The 19,358-nt window shown below is 39.2% G+C and overlaps 4 protein-coding genes across 5 annotated transcripts; 3 read left to right on the top strand and 1 right to left on the bottom strand.

Moving 5' to 3' along the window:
- Positions 1 to 498: 498 nt before the first annotated feature.
- LOC137941215 (phenylcoumaran benzylic ether reductase Betv6-like) lies at positions 499 to 2,094 on the top strand. Its single transcript, XM_068786531.1, has 5 exons — positions 499 to 783; positions 879 to 1,013; positions 1,126 to 1,366; positions 1,474 to 1,677; positions 1,781 to 2,094. Exons 1-5 carry the CDS (start codon positions 601 to 603, stop codon positions 1,945 to 1,947), a joined length of 930 nt encoding a protein of 309 aa, XP_068642632.1. The 5' UTR covers positions 499 to 600; the 3' UTR covers positions 1,948 to 2,094.
- A 1,857-nt stretch (positions 2,095 to 3,951) lies between these two features.
- LOC137940913 (uncharacterized) lies at positions 3,952 to 7,198 on the top strand. Its single transcript, XM_068786024.1, has 10 exons — positions 3,952 to 5,289; positions 5,367 to 5,477; positions 5,767 to 5,947; positions 6,035 to 6,216; positions 6,295 to 6,431; positions 6,521 to 6,616; positions 6,681 to 6,750; positions 6,847 to 6,921; positions 7,002 to 7,047; positions 7,134 to 7,198. The coding sequence occupies exons 1-10, from the start codon at positions 3,952 to 3,954 to the stop codon at positions 7,196 to 7,198; spliced, it is 2,301 nt and encodes a 766-aa protein (XP_068642125.1).
- A 310-nt stretch (positions 7,199 to 7,508) lies between these two features.
- On the bottom strand, positions 7,509 to 11,876 carry LOC137941450 (protein RER1B-like). Of its 2 annotated transcripts, XM_068786873.1 has the most exons (5): positions 11,261 to 11,876; positions 11,137 to 11,168; positions 10,379 to 10,756; positions 7,847 to 8,027; positions 7,509 to 7,764 (listed from the first exon to the last, which is right to left on the bottom strand). In XM_068786873.1, the coding sequence occupies exons 3-5, from the start codon at positions 10,723 to 10,725 to the stop codon at positions 7,708 to 7,710; spliced, it is 585 nt and encodes a 194-aa protein (XP_068642974.1). In that variant the 5' UTR covers positions 10,726 to 10,756; positions 11,137 to 11,168; positions 11,261 to 11,876; the 3' UTR covers positions 7,509 to 7,707. The 2 variants fall into 2 exon arrangements, with proteins under 2 accessions (XP_068642974.1, XP_068642975.1); XM_068786874.1 differs by lacking the exon at positions 11,137 to 11,168.
- Positions 11,877 to 12,303: 427 nt separating this feature from the next.
- Positions 12,304 to 19,135, top strand: LOC137940530 (gamma carbonic anhydrase 1, mitochondrial-like). Its single transcript, XM_068785643.1, has 5 exons — positions 12,304 to 12,525; positions 13,803 to 13,946; positions 14,217 to 14,342; positions 14,807 to 14,958; positions 18,465 to 19,135. Exons 1-5 carry the CDS (start codon positions 12,411 to 12,413, stop codon positions 18,741 to 18,743), a joined length of 816 nt encoding a protein of 271 aa, XP_068641744.1. The 5' UTR covers positions 12,304 to 12,410; the 3' UTR covers positions 18,744 to 19,135.
- The last annotated feature ends 223 nt before the right edge of the window (positions 19,136 to 19,358 follow it).

Below are 19,358 nucleotides of genomic sequence, written 5' to 3'. Positions count from 1 at the left end.
TCAAAATTAGGTAGTTTGATAATTAAATTTGAAAGTTGGGTACTTTACTAATTAAAATTTGTTTGTGGTAAGAAGCCTATAAGAAAAATAAAGATTAGGCGGCATTTCATTTTAGTGTTAGCTTTTTGTCTTTCGGTGAGACGTCATCGTCATAGCAAACGAGCAATGAGACGGGTCACCCGATGCGCCACGTGACCTAGTGTTGCACGTCTACATTCGACTTCCAAAAGTTTCCAACACGGTCCATGTAGCCGCCTGCACGCGTCTGAGCTCTTGTGGGCTTGCCCGCGCCTGAAGCCGCCTCGTGCCTCTCTTGCACTGGCCTCCCGCTGATGCCGATGCTTCTGCCCTTCCCCATGACTTTTTGAAGCTTCCAGAGGCTTCGGCCCTCGTCGTAGTCGCACTTGAGGGGCCTTCCCAGTCGTAATTGAGGTGCTGGCGCGGCCACTGTACTCTTTTGTTTTGTCAAAACTCTGCCGATAAATTGGAGCTGCGTATGGGTTTCATTTGTATCACCATCCATCATCAAGTGTCCAGCTCTCTTGCTGAATTTGCTCGTTGTACAACTCACAGCCTCTCTTTCCTAATCTCTCGGCATCGATGGCGGAAAAGAGCAAGATTTTGATCGTCGGAGGCACCGGCTACCTCGGACGATTCGTTGTCCTAGCCAGCGCCCAAGCTGGCAATCCCACCTTCGCTCTTGTCAGAGATACTGCACCCTCTGATCCCCAAAAGGCTAAACTCCTTGACAGCTTCAAGAACGCCGGCGTCACACTGGTCAAGGTAAGTTCCCCGCCCCCTGCGCTCTATTTTTTCACTTCCTATTGCTGGCTAGTTAGCGTATGGATGTGATTGTGTCCCATTCGTGTGGTGAGCAGGGAGATCTTGACAATCATGAGAGTTTGGTGGAAGCCATTAAACAAGTTGATGTCGTCATTTCTACCGTTGGTACCAATCAAATACCTGATCAAGTGAAGATTATTGCGGCTATTAAGGAAGCAGGGAACGTCAAGGTAAACCTGCAATTCCTCTTCTCGTGGTGAGATGAAGGATATTGTAAACTTGTATATATTAACTTAGATGAGATAATCTATTGTTGCTGACGCCTGTTCCTTGCGGTTGCAGAGATTTCTCCCATCCGAGTTTGGCAACGATGCGGTCCGTTCTAACGCAGTGGAGCCAGCAAAATCGACGGTTTTTGCAGCTAAAGTTCAGATTCGGCGAACCCTCGAGGCACAAGGCATCCCCTTCACCCTCATATGCTCCAACTTATTTGCAGGTTTTTTCATTCCTACACTGGGGCAGCCTGGAGCGTCGGTTCCTCCTAGGGACAAAGTTGTCATCTTAGGCGATGGGTACGCCAGAGGTAGTAACCAACTTCTATATTATGAGTCTTCGAAATTTGCCGATTGGGGTATCGGAATTCGACAACTTGAATTCATTTCATGATTTGCATAATTTTCTGCTCTTCAGCTGTCATCGTCAAGGAAGAAGACATTGGCGCATACACCATAAAAGCGGCTGATGACCCAAGAACATTGAACAAGATCGTCTACATCAAACCTCCTGGCGACATCTATTCTTTCAACGAACTGGTTGCTCTGTGGGAGAACAAAATCGGAAAGACACTGCAGAAGATTTATGTTCCAGAGGAGGAAATCCTGAAGAATATCGAAGGTGCAGCAGCCCACCTCTTAAATTTAACTGAATAAATACACTCTTTTTCTTTATATCGTTGGGTAGAGGCGCGATGTCTTACAATTAACTGTGGTTATTGCAGCGTCTGATCTGGCGATGGGACTGATCTTGTCAGTTACCCACGCTATTTTTGTGAAAGGGGACCAAACAAACTTCGAGCTCGATCCATCATTTGAGTTGGAGGCTTCGGAGCTCTATCCTGATGTGAATTACACCAGCGTAGACAAGTATCTGAGTCAGTTTGTGTGAGAGCAGAGAAGCAAAAGTATCGTTTTAGATACATATTTACTGCTGTATTTGAGAATTACATTTGCTTTAGTCATGTAATGTTTGTCGTCCATGGAACCGTTTACTGTTTTTTAATTTATAATAAATTGGAAATGCCGAAGTTCACGGAAGGAATTGCAAGCGTGTTTTTTAAGCCTAAAAGCCACTTGAAACGAGTGAAAGTCAATTACCTCACTCTTTTACGCCTTTTCTCTCGCTCGGGCCTCTTGACTTTTTACTCTTTGTACTTTTAAATTTTTACAAAGAAAATAGATGAATTATATATTTTTATATAATAAAATACTTTATTTATTTATTTATACAAATTTATGGTTTTTAATATTATATTTAATTAAAAAGTTAAAAAGGAAAATTTTAGATATTGTAAAAATGACAATTTTATTAAGCATCTAAACATTATAAAGTAAATATTTTATTTAGGTATTTATTAACTTAATATTTTTTATTTTAAGTTATTTTATTAATTTAGATAATTTAAAATATATCTTATATTATTAAAATAAATTTAAATAAAACCATCTTATAAAAGTTAAATCTATCAAAGTATTTTTATATAATAAAATACCTTTTATTTATTTATATAAATTTATATCTATGAGAACTTAGATATTGTAAAAATAACAATATTAAGCATAAAGTAATTTTTTTTTAATTATTGTATTTTATATTAAATATTTTTTTTATTTTCTATATTCTTCATATAAATGGGTCGAAGATGTGTCTGACCCGGGAAAGTACGATTGGGTAATCAAACCTTCGATTTCCGATTGGTCTAGTGGCCAGAAGCAGACAACCTTAGCATCTTTGCCAGGTCCAGAAAACCTGAATTAACGAATGTAGCAGAGAAAGTACGATTGGGTAATCAAATCTCCGATTTCCGAGCCTTGATTCGCCGGCAAATCTTTTCTTCTAACCATCGATGGCGGAAAGAAGCAAGATCTGGATCATAGGAGGAACCTGCCATATTGGCCGTTACTCTGCTCCACGTAAAATTTCCGTCAATTCACTAGGTCACCGTTGATCCTCCTTCCGCTGTTCTTCCGATTCAAGTTAATTTGAGTTGCTTGGACACTGGCTTTTATTATCTAAATTCATGCCCGTCTTCTTCATCTGTACTACTGTGTAGGTATAAATGTTGATGGCGTCTATCCATTGATATACTCCAAATGACAGAGATGGTGTGAATACGATTATATAAGAAAATGAGTCCCCAAATTTGAGTAGTATTATCCGTGTATAAGTAATGACAATCGAGAAGAGAAAAGGAAAAATAATTTTAGTATTATTATTTCTTATACTACAAGCTGTTGCCTTCGGTCCCCAAATTCTTCTCTTCGTTTCTTTGTCCGAATTCGTCGACCAAATTTGTTACTGATTAGATCGTAGATCCGAATTCGATTGCATATGGGGATTTAGCACAGTCAAAAACATCAGCCACCAAAATATTTTTTTGTACCTATGAGATAAGAGACGGATTTATTAAATTGTTGGGGTACAAATTGCTCTAATATTGAGCAAATTCGGATTCCATGTTTATCACGCCTTGCAGTCTGCTTCCAATAGAGATTCACGTCTTTAAGCAATAAGCAACTTTGATTCCAAATAGAGATTAGAATTTAGAGCTCAAGCTGTCAATCCATTACAATTTGTCATGTTGGAGCAGCAACCAGTCGTTCGTCACCGAGAGCTTAACAAGGACAAAAGGAATCGCTGGAAGATGGCTTAGGAATTTCAGGAACAAAATGACTTCTTTATTTGGTTGTAAATTTGCTGGAGATTGACAGAATGACCTGCTTTCGTCGTGGACGATGGAGCTGCTTTGAACATCTCGCTCGCACCCTTAACATCTCCGACATCGAAGATCCTACGCGGCCCTTCTCCCCCAACAACAACAGGAGAATCCTTTCCTCTTTACCCATGTCTTAGCGTCGAGGCTCCACGCTTCTCACTCTCACCTTGTAGAAAATGGAGAATTCCTTCAGGCACGGCAAGGATACTCAGTCTCGTTCGTCTCTCAAACAAAGGCGAAGCGGGTATGAACCTTCGGATACGGAAACCGAATGGCAGGAGAGCCCTTGGCGCGACGTAAACGAGGACAATCGCAGAAAGCGTGGAGATTTACCCGTTGTACGGCCAAAAACTCCTCCAAATCGTGCCAGAAATATCAGTCCTTTGAGCGGTCGACAAAGGTATCCTTCCAACTACGGTTTTTCTGTTTCTAGCAAGAATTCAAATACTCACCCAGAACCCAGAAAGGCTCCAAGTCGTTCTCCTTACAAGCCACAAGCAGACGAGGATACGGGTATTCCTCGTATTTCTCCTGTGCGAAGAAATACGTGGAGACATGTTTTGCCGTACAAGTCCACTAAGGAGGAAGACGACGAGGAGATTAACGGGACAAATTTCTCGAACAGAAAATATGACTCTGGCACGCCACTCAAGTTTATTGATTCGGAGAAAAATGGCGCTTCCTCTCCCTATTTTCCCGAAGCCTCAAAAGTGAGTGAGAGAAGTAGCTATAGTCGAAAGGCGGTGTCAGCTCCAAGATTGAGACCTAACGATCAGCAGATTGCTTCTGCCTCTACACCGAGAATAGGACCCAGAAGCCGCTCACCATCGGTGAGAAGCTCAGCCCATAAGCAGAACGAAATCTCCCGCCCCAAGACCCCGTCTGGTGAAATCAATGAAATGATCGCGAATGCCAAACTCCAGGCAACTGGTCGCTTTCCCCCCAACGACTTGATGACACAAAGCACAGATTCAATAACACCATGTGATATTTTCTTTTCACGAGATTACACAGCGAGGCAAAAGAAATTTGATTGTAAAGAATTTGCTCCGGAGCCGACTGTGGCTCCCGGAAGAAATTACGCAGCTCCACCACACACGAGCGGATTCAGAACAAGTTCTGAAAATAAGGCAGGAGCTTTCTCAATGAGTAGTACAGTGTCATCAACAACAAACACAAACACGAACTTGAGCACTAGTATAAGCCGGCAGAGTAGTGGTGAAACCAGCCAGCAGAGTGGTAAGATGAGTTACGCGAGTGGAAAGATGAGTGGAAGTTTCAGGAAATTCACCGCCAGTAGACAGAAAAAACAAACTGATGCATGGTTTTCCTGCGCGAGGGTGCCTTGGAGGACCTCAAAATCGCCCGAGCACAGACAGATGGATGAAACTTCGTTCATTGAAAAGGCATTTGTGGTCGAAAATTTGAGTCAGTTTTGGGCTGACAAGCATCGGCCGGGATCTTTGAATGGCTTCATTTGCCACAAACAACAAGCGCAACAACTCAAGCAGCTGGTAAGGATCTGAAGCGATCCTTGGCCTGGACCATCTTCTTCTTCCCCATTTCTCATTGTATCATTTACTTTTACTAGATATCCCACACCAACTGCCCGCACATTCTGTTCAAAGGACCCGCAGGGTCGGGGAAAAGAGCACTATGCATGGCGTTACTGCGGGAAATCTATGGCTCCTCTGCTTGGAAAGTACGTATCAGATAGTTCGTTTCTTCATACCGCCATTTTTCCTTTTTGCTGTAGAAGTTTTTTTTTCTTCCAGTACTTCTAATATGATGTTTTCAGGACGGCCTTAAGCTTGACTAACCAGTTATTTTCGAATTCTTTGTAGGTAACAAACGATTTGAGATACTTGCAGGTTCAGGTAACATCCATTGGATCGCTTATCTTCTTAATAAAAAAGGAAAATACACTGAAGCTAATATCTATACTAGTTCTCCTGCTCAGTTACAAAGTTCCTTAATGCTCTCATGTGCAGGAAGCAAGGCTGATCGAAGTGGTTTTCCCATTAACTTCCAGCCCCCATCATATGGAGCTTAATCTAAGGACCGAAATAAGGAACGCCAAATATGCATTGATGGCCCTTGTGAAGGAAATAGCCAGCAACTATGAATCTACTCCTGAAGTGAGTGACGCAAGTTACAAAAAGGATTACAAAGGTCTGAGAGCCTGACCTGATCACATTTCTCTATATCCAAAAGCCTACTTTGGCATAACTTCAATGAGATCATTATTCTCTATCACAGTGATCGTTCTGTATGAGGTTGACAATCTCCCAGAGCATATTCAACACTTGATTAAATGGATTATGGACTGTTATACGGACGCGTGCAAGATCATACTCTGCTGTGAAGATGATACTAACCTCCTCGAATCTGTTAAAGGCCGCTGCAAACTGATTAATGTGGATGCCCCTGTTGCGCATGAAGTATGACTATATTTTAAAGTTGTAATCTTTCAGGCTTATTAGTGTTTCGCTATCGTTTGCCTCCTTGTGATTTTTCAGATCTTGGAGGTGCTGGTTCAGATAGCAAGAAAGGAAAACTTTGAACTGCCGATGACTTTCGCTGCTAGAATTGCTACCAAGTCGAAGCAGAATTTAAGAAAAGCAATTATGGCACTTGAAGCATGCAAAGTACACAAGTAATGGTGATGAAGTAGGATCCATGTTCAATGGGGTCGGTCTCATTGTGGACATGATTTTGTGACTAACTTTCTCTCTCTTCTTTCAGTTATCCATTTGCTGATGAACAAACTATTCCACTTGGCTGGGAAGAGGTTGTCACGGAACTAGCTACTGAAATTCTAGCTGATCCAACACCCAAAAGGTTCGTTATTGTCGATTCATTCTTTTTGACGAATCCCTCCCTCTAAACTGTGTCAAATTCGCAGACTAGTTTTTGCACGAGCAAAGCTTCAAAAACTGTTGGTGGACTTTGTTCACCCCAAACTCATCCTTCAGGTAATCTTCAAGGTTACTGATTTCAATTCTTGGCCGTACTGGAGCTTCTTCTGCTTGTTCTCCTCTCTAAAAGAACAATGAACGTCCCAAATGCAGAGACTTGTCGAGCAGTTTCTAAAGGGAGTCAATGCCGGCTTGAAAAGGCAGCTCTATTATTGGCATGCGTACTATGTGAGTTCTTTACCTCTCTCTTATAGACTATCATCTAATGAATACTGAAAAACAAACTATCTATTCTCATTTTTTGACAGGATAGAAGGCTTCCTCCTGGAACAAGTGCCTTACTCAAGCTGGAAGGTACGGGACATCTTTGTGGCCAATTTTTTGTCGCATTCATTGTATTAACGTTGGTTGGATGGCTTCTTCATTTTGTGTTCTCATAGAGTTCCTGGCAAAGTTCGCGAGTATTCACAGGAGGAGCAGCGGTGGTTCTCGTCGGTTCTCATAACCGATTGCATTCGAACTACACTAAAATAGGCTTTAGTGGAGGATGCTGGCAATCTGCGAAGCCTTTATTTCTCAATTGATGCAAATATACATATAAGAGAATTTGCTGCCGAAAGATTGGTTAAGAGCACACTATTGATATGTAATACCGTATGAACACTACTATATCTTTTGTTTTTCACTACATAATAATTCCTTCCAAGAAAAAACCTGATCTCTGAGAATCTTACCAATATCAAGTCGTTGGCTGATCACGCGCGTCCAAGATTTTTCATTAGAACCATTCAGAGAGGCAAACCAGGCTAAGGAGATCCATGAGAAACACATAAAAGAAAGAATGATAATTGCACAAAGAAAGTTTTTCATGTAACGAACGACATACGCAAAGCCCCAAATTAGAGGACGGGACTATTTTGCACCTGTATGTTTAAATTTCCAATAACACTGACATATGTTTGTTTGAGAACAAATCCTTTCCTAAGCCCTAAATATTGTTGCAGTCCACCAGCCTCAGTCCCTAGGCGTACCACTGCTACTACTAGCAGACGACCTCTTGCCAGTGTACCTCTGTCGCAAAATTAGGCACAAAGATAAATTAGAATTTGGGGGAAACTAATATAATATCTACAGAAAATCATTGAGCTCTTACCTGCTTCCCAGTTGTGAACGGGATATATTTGTATTTGATCATATGTAGAATCTGGCGCTTCATTGTCAAAACAAACAGAACCATCCAGTAGCAGAGCAATATGGGCCAGAAGACTGGAACATCAAACACTGAAAAGAAGGTCATCACAAAAGCCACTAGGAAGGCCTTTGTAATGGCATACCTGAAAAATATGTGCCACCAAGATGCTCAGTTTAACTCACTTATACACCATGCCAGCCCGAGCATATCCATTTGGAAGCAGGGCTCATGATTAGATGAAGTTAGAAATTATTACCAAAACAGTGAAATTGAGAGAGAGAGAGAAAGAGTCTTAAATAAAAAGGAAAGAAAGAACACAGACACATTAAATTGCTTTCCAGTCTTAAAAGTCAACGAACTGAACATAGACAATTTTCCACATTCCCTATTTTGCAATACAGGATGTACGGGCAACCCAAACGAAGGCTTTCATTCGAAGATAAAATAGAAAAGGACAATAGTTGCACCTTTCCCAAAACCACTACAAGCCACAATTTCAAGAACCATCTAATAAGGAACCTAATTGTAACCTTCCTCCATAGAAGGCAAGTTCTTAGTCATAGCCAAATAGCTTGTACTTGTTCGACTCATTATAGAGCACAAATTTGTCTCTTTCCAAAAACAATTAAAACATTGATATTGACAATTTTAGTGAAGATTTCATAATGATCACAACACTTCATTAACACACAGATCAGGATGATCTTTCACTTCAAAGGAATTCACAAAGTAGAGGGCAGGCAAATGGTCCAACAAAGTGGGAGCAAATTAAAATATCCAATATTTCTGTTACATTTTTTATGCATTATTATCAAAGAAAAATATTTCCTTCTTATTCATCAACCAGAAATCTCCAAAATTTTTCATTTTTCATGCATTTTGGAGCTGAAATGAGGTCACAAAAGGTAACTTGTCAACCTGTGGATGAACATCCATCAAACATCAGCTAGAAAACTAGTTTTATCTGAATGTATTGGTTTCAGCCATGACAAGCATCTTGTTTCCATTTTTTTCAGTTGGTGGAAAGTGACTAGTAGCAGATAAGCGGCATAGCTTGCTAGCAAAAATCCAATCTAATGTTGCTAATGTCAGCAGGAATATTGCTCCACTATCAAAAAATCCCATCAGACTTGAGAACCCTTCCATAACATTACAATTGACAACTGGAATAAAACCTCCAAGCAGCTCACAGTCATCGCCTTGGATGAAATCGAGTGATAATGAGGCACTTCCTAGCAAAAAGCAAACCGTAAACCTTGATTTTATCAGGTACACCACTGATCTGACACCAACACGCCAAGTATCATGTTGCCCTGCATTAATCACCTAAACTGGACGTCATCCTGGTACTGCCAAGCAGTGCCTATTTCTTATATGCATCTCTCTACATTTTACTAAAGAACCATTTGGTACGCCTAAATTGAAAGAGCTTTTTGGAAAGAAAATTGAAAGACCTCACTGTAACAACAACAACTTGAATTTATTTAAAACAGTTACGGACCAGGCAAGGTAAACCTAATTACTTTTTATATTTCCCACTATCTACTTTCCATGTTTAATCAACAAAATACTACAATATGGGAAAGCATATAATGGTGATACCAAAATGGTATTTCAAAAATCCAACTGAGACCATAACTAGGTCAAACTTTTTTCCTGCAGTAATTTCCAATCCCCTAATTATCTTCTTTAATATGAAAAAATAAATCTACCTGATATTAATTTCACTGTCTACTTAAATAGGTAACTACCCTGGACAACTTTTCCATCATCAAGAATAGAGAGCAAAAAATAATTTTTTTGACAAAGAAACATACTTCAAACACTTTGGAAGGAAGAACATCCTTTTAAAGCAAACCAAGGCACCTTCAATACTGAACAAAACACACAATACAGAAGGATTTTTCTTTATAAAAAAAAGGTCGAAAATATTTTCCCACATGAAGGGCATTCTGTTGAAAAGGTTGCAGCATTGTTCGTTATTTATATAGAAAGCAGTGGAGTGGAATGGACCTTCAGCTCAATGGCCGGATGGGAGGGTTTTTTAGTGTGAGGTCTTGAGTTTCAGTCTCAGCCCATGGTAAAGGGTTCCAACATTCCAAAAAAAAAAAATAGAAAGCAGTACTAGTTGGCTAATTTTTCTTATGCAAACTATTATGGTTCATGAATGTTTCTTATCATAGCAGTAGGAATATTTGAACAATACATACAGAAACAGCAACCTCAACTATTTCATCAGCACGGTAAAGGAAATGTTTAATACAGCCTACTAAGCATAAACCAAGTCCAAGAATTGAAAATAAAGACAGACAAGGAGCTCTTAGCCACGGATGAAAAAAACAGACAGCTCTAATAGCCGGGAAAGATAATGAACCATAACTACTTTGACAGTACTTTAATTGTGTTATATATGAGACTAGAGTTAATGCCAAGGAAGCATTGCTATTCACAGCGTTTTTCCAAAAGCTTAAAGCAGAAAAAAGATCACTTTACCAAAATTTGAATTCTGGGAGACGACGGATGAAAGGCTTGAATTCGTCCGAACCCTTTGTTGGTAGAGAAGCACCGTCCATTACTTCCATCTCCGGGTCCACTTTAGGCGATAGGAACCCAATCAAGAGATTCAAAATATAGATGCCCAATCCATATGAGATTATGTAAAACCCCTGAATATAATACACGCGCAAGACATAAATGGAAGCCACTGCAAGTGTTCCAAGCCATCTTCCCACGGGATGGGGCGTAGATCTGTCAAGATAGTACTGGAAAGCTCTCGAAAAATCGCTCCTCCATTTCGCTAAAGGCACTGTAGCCGGGGCGCCATCCCCCAGTCCCTCCATGAAGGATCAGACTTCAAAGAAGGGAGAAGATCTAAAATGGGGCAAAACACAAATAGAAAAAAAAATTAAACACAAAAATGAAAAATATAAAACTCTAGTACAACCGAAAATGCCCAAAATGAAAGAGAATCTGAAGTATCGAGATTAACCACCCCGCCTGTGAGTGATCAGCTGTACGGCAGATTTAGTGGCAATTGGGGAACTATAATAGGCAGATCTAGATGGTAAAGTATACAAACAAATGTAGATCCAGAATAGCAGTAACAGAAAAGCCAGCATCTCATGAAAAGCAATACAAGCGAATAATCAAGACGATGACAAAAAAAAAAAAAAAATTCGAATAACAAGAGAGGCGATAAACCGCGTGCTGGGCGGAAGGCAATAAACCGAAACGCACAACGTAAAACTTACCGAAGGAAGGCTTCCCGTCGGTAGAGGGAAAACTGAAACCAAGAAACACGATGAAATGTAAACTCTGATAATTACTTTATGGGAGGTAGAATTAGGGCATTTCCAGACATGAATAAAAACTTACCCAGACAAATAGTTTACACGATTGACAACGCACAAATCGAGGAAACAACAAAAATAATTGCCGCAGCGATCTTCGGTCCTCCTCTGTCCAGACGGAATAGGATATTTATCAGTTTTCCTTCCAGAGGAGATCGGAGGCCGAACAGCTTCAGATGAAAGAAAGAGCTCGGCGTGGACGGTAGAGACCAAGACGGCAAGACAGGGTCAGAAAGCACACGAATTTTCGAAAGTGAATGACTTTATTAGCCCCGATATTCCCCTACTTGCGCGACGAGCTAATTTTTGAGTCGGGTCTCGCAGGCATCGTGTGAACAGTGTCACGGTGGGAAACAACAGTCCAAAGGAACGGCGGCAAAGCATCAGAGCATAGAACCGGACGGATAAAGAATGCCCTCATTATCTACTGCCATTTTCGTGTTATCTACAGTCAACAATGCCCTACTGCCATTTTCGTGTTATCTACAGTCAACAATGCCCTCCAAGGAAACAAGAGGTGCCACAAGAATTTGAAATTTGACGTTTCTGGTGCCCTTGGTATTAACTATTTGTCACAAAATTTCTTGTGGCCGGAGACCGGAGGAAGAATTCGGAGACAGTGTTCTACCGAAATTGGAAATTGGAAACTGGAAATAACGTTTATGCTTCACAGCAAGAGATAGGCCCGGTGATTTTATATGCTCACCCGTTCTAAAGCGTTTTATGTTATCCCTGGAATTCGATCAGCAGCTTTGTAATTTCTAATTATTTTCATAAGGGATGACTTGATTTAATTATATTTTATTATTTTATATTTCAAAAAACATTTTTGGAATTTATTTATAATTTTATTAAAACCATTTAGATAATTATTAAAAATAATTTTTCTTAGGAACTTGTAATATTTTTTTACCGTTTACACCCAACTCATAGTTGGAGATTGGACCGGAGAGGCTATGTACTTATCTGTCAATCAACTAAAAGTCAGTGTTATTTTAGTAACTTAACAATTCCGCTGCAGAAAAACCTCATTTCCGGCCGCATTCCTCTTACCTTTGGGATCTTCTCTTCATCTGCCACTGTTTTTCTTGCTCGACAGAAGAGAGAAAAAAGTTCAACAGCTGAGCCCTGAGCCATCGGCTCTCTTTGTCACACACATACAACACTCAAGTGAAATGGGAACATTGGGGAAAGCGATCTACACGGTTGGATTCTGGATTCGCGAGACCGGTCAAGCCCTTGATCGCCTTGGCTGCCGCTTGCAGGGCAATTACTACTTCCAGGAGCAATGTACTTTCAATTTACCTCTTCTTACCGTCTCGTACTTACCTTTCACTTCTTTCCCAATTTACGTCTCAATTCGATTTTCATTTTTACTCTGTACTGCAACGTTGTGAAATTCTTCTGGGCATTTCGTGCCTTTGTTTAGAGGAAATAGTAGCAAAATCTATGTAAATTACTTAAGATTGATATGTTCAACTCGTCAGGGGCTAATTTTATCGTGTAGTTTGCTAGCACCGAGCTTGGGATAGGTTTTGGGTCTATGAATTTCATGCTTGATACCGTTAATGTTGGTTTGATTCTTTGTTGATAATTTTACTGTCTAAGCCAATCGTGGAGAGTTCCAGAGTTTCTTTTGTGCTGAATAAACATGTCAAAGATAGTGGTAGGCGAATCTTACATCGTAGATAATTAAGCTGCGTGACCTCACTTTCTCATTGATCACGCCCAACTTTGAGAGGAAATGATGTTCCCTCTCTTATTTACTTTTTTAGGTGTCTCTGTGTAATACAGGTTAAACCATAATGTCTAAAATGGAACCTTGAACAGTTCCTTTTATTAAACAGAAAAGCCTGTTCTTATTGCCACCACGGGTTATTTAAATCTTATCTCTGAATTTTGCTAGAATCTTCAGTACTTTGTTTTCTCCTTATATCTGTAGTACATTTATGTTGGGTGTAACTCCTCATATTATTGTTGTGCACAGACATTTGCAGAAATTAAGGTATATGTTAGATTATAATTCTGTTGGCATGCTCTACTACCTCTATAGGGTTTTGTACCTAAGGTAAATTAGGATCACTTTTTTCAATTCTGTGTGACTGGTAGGAGAATGATATCTATACCAGGAGAACACATAAGCTGTATTTATGGTAGGCTTTTTTCCTTTCATCTGGACATATTTTACTTGTTAACAAAAACCTTCTTCTGCATTATGTCATTGGTTTCTTCTTTTAATTTGTTACATTTCATTGATTGGGTGGAGCTATTTGTTTAGTGACTAGGTCATTAGTTGGTTAAGAGTTTGCGGCATTGTCCCTCCATAAATTATTGGTTTGGTGGATGTGATTTTTTCTGATATCCTTGTTATTTATTTGATATAATTTCAGATTGCCGAGACCTAATCTCGTACTTTTTTCTTTCTGATGATGTTCCATGCCTTGAGTTCGTTTTGTTTTATGTGTGAATATGCAGCCAAATACTAACTTCTTATTAATTTTGAGATTGTTCTGGTTTTTGTGCCCATCCTTTCCTAACCTTTTTTTGTTTTTTTTTGTATATTTCAGTGTCAAGGCATCGTACTCTCATGAACATTTTTGACAAAGTGCCCAATGTTGATAAGGATGCTTTTGTGGCTCCAAGTGCTTCTGTCATTGGTGATGTTCAGGTGGGACGAGGATCTTCCATTTGGTATGGATGTGTTTTGAGAGGTATGATGGTTGTTGATCAGTCATTACAAGTTCTAAAGTGCTTGTGATCCATCAGTTCTGTCTTGAAAGGCTTTAGATTCCAAAAATGGCATTTAATGATAGATTAATCTGACCCCTGAAAGGAGCTGATTATGTTTACAATCTTAAGCAGTATGTGCATGTTATCTGTGTATCTTAGTATTTCTTCTTTTGGTTCCCGCAGTTACCAAAGTTACTGTATTGTTTAGTGCTAGCAGTTTATCTTGCTGAGGCATTTCCCTGTCTGTGCAGGTGATGTGAACAGCATCAGCGTGGGATCTGGGACGAATATTCAAGACAATTCTCTTGTTCATGTGGCAAAATCTAATATAAGTGGGAAGGTCTTACCTACTATTATTGGAGACAATGTTACAGTCGGTATGGAAGAGCAGTTTCCTTCATTTTAAATGCATGAGGTGCTGGCCTAGGTGGTCCCTTACCGATAGGAAGTGATCCATAACATTTCACAACATGGTTCCCCACATGCTTATGCTTGTGGATGCTTTGAGGTTTTATTGGGGTTTTAAACAAGCTAGAGCTAAAATTGATACCTAGATGAGGAAATAGCAAGTCTGTGAGCTGAGAGCTTGGTTCAATTGTCACATTTGATTTCTATTGATGTGAGGTCTTGGGTTCAAGTTTCATCGTCATGTTATGTTCAAATCTCAGAAACAGAAAAAGGCATGCTGATTCTGATTGCCAGTTAATTTTACTGTCAAGTTTATTCTAAAGAAAAACTCTTGTATTTGAAGATGGTAATTCTACTGGCTTTAGTGAAACAGGGTTTTCAAAATATTTATGATAAAAATTTTACTGCTGGTGTTCTGTATCATGATCTGCAGGTCATAGTGCTGTTTTACATGGATGCACTGTGAATAATGAAGCCTTTGTTGGAATGGGTGCTACCCTGCTCGATGGTGTGGTCGTGGAAAAACATGCCATGGTTGCTGCTGGAGCTCTTGTGAGGCAGAATACAAAGATCCCATCTGGAGAGGTCTTTCTTCCTTTCCTTTTGCATATTAACTCTCTCTTCATATAAGTAGTATCCTGATAAAAATGTGGTTTCTCTCTGAGTTGTTTGTCAAGTTTGTTTTAGTAAATGAGAAACTCCTCAAGTTCCAGTCTAACTGGTAAAGCATGAAGAACTGGAAAATTAGACATGTAATGCTTTGGAAAATATTATAGCTGATGGTATGACCATTCTGAACAAAGAATCCAGAAAATTGAAGAACAGATCCAGAGACAAAGCAAAATGGAGGGGAGTTTGTTTAAGTATATTTTTTTTGATAAAGAGTTTGTTGAAGTATGGTTGTTATACAAGATCTGAATGGCAATTGAGGGAGATATACCTCAACGAAAGATGTCTGGAGAGCTCTGTGACTGGCACATGCTGGAAATGGTTAAGCTAAATTTAACTAGATCACTACTGCATACCCGTTTTTGAGGTGCAGAAGTTTCTTTTCTTTTCTTTTTATGTATGTAAGGATTCTACCAAAAAATGAAACAAACTGCAAGAGGGATACAGACAGCTATATTAAAGCTGGGAGAAACAAGAATACAATCAATTGAAAAAATGAAATAGAGGAGTTGATTATTCCCCCTCCTTTGCAAGGCTGTCAGCAGTAAAGTTGGTGGACTGTTGGTGTGGCTCCAACATTTATGTAGAACATTGTGGAGGTCATGAATTTCTTAAAGTATATTCCATAATCGCCAATGCTATTCAATATTTCTGTCGCATCATCCAGTGATGATCGTCAAGGACCCTTCAACTCAAGGATCCATAGAATCTATTGTTGAAAAGTCTCTATGGCTTAGTTTTGCCTCCATAGAATCAACTGTGCCAAGGGAACCGGAGTAAACTCGGATATAGATCCGTCATGGTTCCTTAAGACCCCACCATAGCCCATCAGACCTGAATTACCTCTGGAATTCAGTCAAAGCTGACATTAAGAGGAGTTGCCACAGCCATGTTTCTTCTATGTGGGTGGATCAGGATACTTTGACTGTCCTTAAAACTATTCCATGTAGGTCACCCAGAGGGAATTGGGTAGATATGGCTTACAATGTTGGCTGGTGAAGAAGCAAGTTACAAAGGATAAAGGTGGTAGAGATGTGGATGCTGAGATTTCTGTGTGGAAAAGCTAGAAAAGAAAAATTAAAAATTGACACATTAAAGAAAATTAAGAGTGATTTTTTTCTCAAAACAAAAAAAAGAAAAAGCAAATTTGGAGTGTCACAATATGCATATGATTTGGTTCGGGCATGTTTGAAATAGACCTAGTAGAGCACTAGTCAGGAGAAAATCATCACCATTTGATGAACCAACTAGAAATACATGTAGGCTGAAAATGATGTGGATGGAAAATGGTGCAGAGTGCTTGAAAAATGGATCTTACCAACAGATTTTGGTATGGTATAATGGAGGAGTGATGATTCATTTACCACTGAAACCAAGTTGGCACAAGGTTGAGATAATGATGGGTTAGTGAAAGACAATGTGCTATAGCTAGAGCAATAACATATTGGTAATAGATCCACACATATGGTGAACAGATTCTGGTGGAGCTACTCTACTGGAGAGCACTTCAAATGATACTATTCAGTATTGATTGGTCCTTGATGTTTATCAGCAATTCTTGAATCATAGGTTTTTAGACCCAAAATTGGTGAATTTACTATGCTATTCGTTTCATCTACTTTGTTTACATTCACCTCCCTCTGAAAAAAAAAGAAGGAAGCAGTAAAGAACAGGGCCCATTGCCTTCTTCCCTCTCTTTCTTCATTTGGAGAGAAGAGGGAAAAGATGGGCCCCCTTATTTTCAAAAAATAATTTTTTGAAATTAAAGCTTAAGGACCATTGAGAAATAAGTAAAATCTTAAGAGCATTTTTATTTTTAATAGAAGCTTAAGAGCATGTTTGCTCTCTTTTTTCTTCATAAAAAAAAAGGAAAAAATAGTGGAAAGGTGGTGAGGGCAATGAAAATTCAAAGTCAGAGGAGTGATTGTATTTACTGTGATATAGGTGAGTATATTGCGATATTTCAGTGTAATAGTGGCAAACAGAATATTTTTGCAACTCTAGAGTGAAGATCTGTAGAGTAGATGGTATCTTACCCCAACTGTCTTGTGGTACTACTAAACTGATGAAATCATCCTTGAAGCTGTAATTAGCTGTAATTCCAATTAGTAATGAGGTTGCTAGATGTGCATGTATTTTTTATTTGGGTGTTCTTTAGCTTTCCTTCTTCTGTCAATGCCATCAAATCCTCAACTGGAAGACATACTGGATGCACAAGTTAATTGAATAAGATCTGCCAATTAGAATGAGAGATTGCCTCACTTAGTAAATGAATGTGCTTCTTTCATAGAAGTTTCCCCATTATAATGGATGCCTACATGATAAAACTTGTGTCATGAACTAGGTTTAGAGGTTTTAAATTTTGCTAACTATGTATTTAATAAATATCTGAAGGCAAGTGTTACCTGCATAACATCTGAAAGCTGGTGTGGCCATCGTTCTGTTTATCAATTATTGATGCAAACAATCCGCATGGTTTGGTCCAATATGGCCAGTATGAGATGTAGATCAAGCCTTTATCAGTCAATATAGCCTATATTGACCACTCCCAATTCTCGTACTGCTTTGATGATATATGAGTTGTACGACCCATTTGGCAAACCGTGAGAAAGATTGCCACGTTCTGACTTTTAGTGGTGTTGCCTTAGTCCATTATTGTGGTTAACAAAGAATAGATCCTGTGAACTTGACAAGAACTGGTATTTATGTATTCCCTGTGAATACACTATCCTGAAAATGTATGAACCTTCAATAAGAAATTGTCTTCTGTTCCACAAGTGAAACTTTTGCCTAATTTCTTTTCATTTTGGGCTTCAGCTTAAATGCTAAGTTTAAGTTTTGCAGTGTTGTAATTTTTTCATAACAGATATTTACTGGCTTCAGGTATTAAACTAAAGACAAATTAGAGATTTGATCTAGTCAAGCAATTTTGAGGTGTTGGAAGAACCCTATTATCTTAGACTAGATGCTGGAAAGGATATTGTGAAACAGAAAAAAAAGATATTGTGAACTTCTCCAGCCAAAGCAACTTATGGAATCAGATTTATCTTTACATAACTTACATTAATGCTCTTATCCTCTGTGACCCTGCCGACTTTTCCATCCAATTTATGCCATACTTTGGAAGTTTTATACTTTTGTGGAATTGTAATGTCTGTGTCTGTTTTTTTTTTCCCTTACGTTTACCAGTATTACTCGCATTTAAAAAAAGGACCAATCTGATGTGGGTAGTCCAAACTTTGTCCCTGTAGCATTGAAGTTTGAATTAATTTAGCCAGTGAGAATGAAAAACAGGCCTAGATTATTTTTCGAAGGTGGCTTAAGTTATTTCTTCTTTAATTGTCTGTTATATATTCTTGCTTCTTGGTTTTACTTAAAAGGAAAAGTTGCATTCTTATCAGCTTTTAATGTTCTTTAAATAGGTCTGGGGAGGGAACCCAGCGAAATTTCTGCGAAAGCTCACTGAAGAAGAGATAGCTTTCATACCTCAGTCAGCTACAAACTATTCCAACTTAGCCCAGGTTCATGCGGCCGAGAATGCTAAGACTTTTGATGAGATTGAACTTGAAAAGGTACTTCGCAAGAAGTTTGCTCGCCGAGATGAAGACTATGATTCTTTGATCGGGGTTGTTCGTGAAGTGCCACCTCAGCTCATTCTACCAGATAACGTTCTACCTGAAAAACAAGTGAAGGCTACCTAAAATGAGTTTCGTTGAGAACTGAGGTTACGTTTGCAAGATTGACATCATGGGGATATCTTGGATACTGTTTTTATGGCCAGATAATTAAGAATGGTCCCTTTTCCAAATAATTTTTTTGGCATCAGAACCGTTATTTAGAATCGGTCACATTGTATACTTAGTGAACTGTGTTTGTTCCTTGCCAGCTTAGCTATCCTAAATTGGATTAAAAAAAAAAAAAGTGACGCAGCTGGTAAGTTTTGCGCCAAGTTTCTTTTTTGGTATCCCGTCTGTTGTTATTTGGTCTTTGGAGCAATCTCGTATGAGAAAGGCTGGGGCTTGTAATTTAAAAGTGCCTGAATGCTCGGATACGGTGCTTGGGTTTCGAGAAGCAATCTCTTCCAGAAGCTCCATTCGGTGATGGCTGTTACAGCTCTAGATATCAAATGCAGAGCGAGTTAGTGAATATCAATGCCGAAGAATCTCTTCTCTAAATATCAATACTTGTGTTTATCGGCAAATAATGATTTGGTTGGAATTATTGCTGGATGGTTAGACAGGTCGTCAGAAAGAAAATAACAAAAGCGTCCTTTGCTTTCGGCTAGTGGGCACCCGGCAAGAGGTGGGAAAAGCCGC

Source organism: Aristolochia californica, unplaced genomic scaffold, assembly GCF_029961685.1.
Source record: "Aristolochia californica isolate CCGP_79_NKW_82.1479 unplaced genomic scaffold, dmAriCali1.0.hap1 SCAF_9, whole genome shotgun sequence".
Classification (NCBI taxonomy): domain Eukaryota; kingdom Viridiplantae; phylum Streptophyta; class Magnoliopsida; order Piperales; family Aristolochiaceae; genus Aristolochia; species Aristolochia californica.
Note: the sequence above shows the minus strand (reverse complement) of the source record. Positions and strands in the feature narration are given on the sequence as shown.

Bases quoted from the DNA above. Each gene is read 5' to 3' on its own strand.
- LOC137941215 (XM_068786531.1), top strand. From the start codon at position 601: ATGGCGGAAAAGAGCAAGATTTTGATCGTCGGAGGCACCGGCTACCTC. The intron at 784-878 runs GTAAGTTCCCCG...TGTGGTGAGCAG, and splicing joins CCGGCGTCACACTGGTCAAG to GGAGATCTTGACAATCATGA. The intron at 1,678-1,780 runs GTGCAGCAGCCC...TGGTTATTGCAG, and splicing joins AATCCTGAAGAATATCGAAG to CGTCTGATCTGGCGATGGGA.
- LOC137940913 (XM_068786024.1), top strand. From the start codon at position 3,952: ATGGAGAATTCCTTCAGGCACGGCAAGGATACTCAGTCTCGTTCGTCT. The intron at 6,217-6,294 runs GTATGACTATAT...GTGATTTTTCAG, and splicing joins ATGCCCCTGTTGCGCATGAA to ATCTTGGAGGTGCTGGTTCA. The intron at 6,432-6,520 runs GTAATGGTGATG...CTCTTCTTTCAG, and splicing joins GAAGCATGCAAAGTACACAA to TTATCCATTTGCTGATGAAC.
- LOC137941450 (XM_068786873.1), bottom strand. From the start codon at position 10,725: ATGGAGGGACTGGGGGATGGCGCCCCGGCTACAGTGCCTTTAGCGAAA. The intron at 8,028-10,378 runs GTAAAGTGATCT...CATATTTTTCAG, and splicing joins CTCCCAGAATTCAAATTTTG to GTATGCCATTACAAAGGCCT. The intron at 7,765-7,846 runs GTAAGAGCTCAA...ATTTTGCGACAG, and splicing joins CGTTCACAACTGGGAAGCAG to AGGTACACTGGCAAGAGGTC.
- LOC137940530 (XM_068785643.1), top strand. From the start codon at position 12,411: ATGGGAACATTGGGGAAAGCGATCTACACGGTTGGATTCTGGATTCGC. The intron at 14,343-14,806 runs GTATGGAAGAGC...CATGATCTGCAG, and splicing joins TGGAGACAATGTTACAGTCG to GTCATAGTGCTGTTTTACAT. The intron at 14,959-18,464 runs GTCTTTCTTCCT...TTCTTTAAATAG, and splicing joins CAAAGATCCCATCTGGAGAG to GTCTGGGGAGGGAACCCAGC.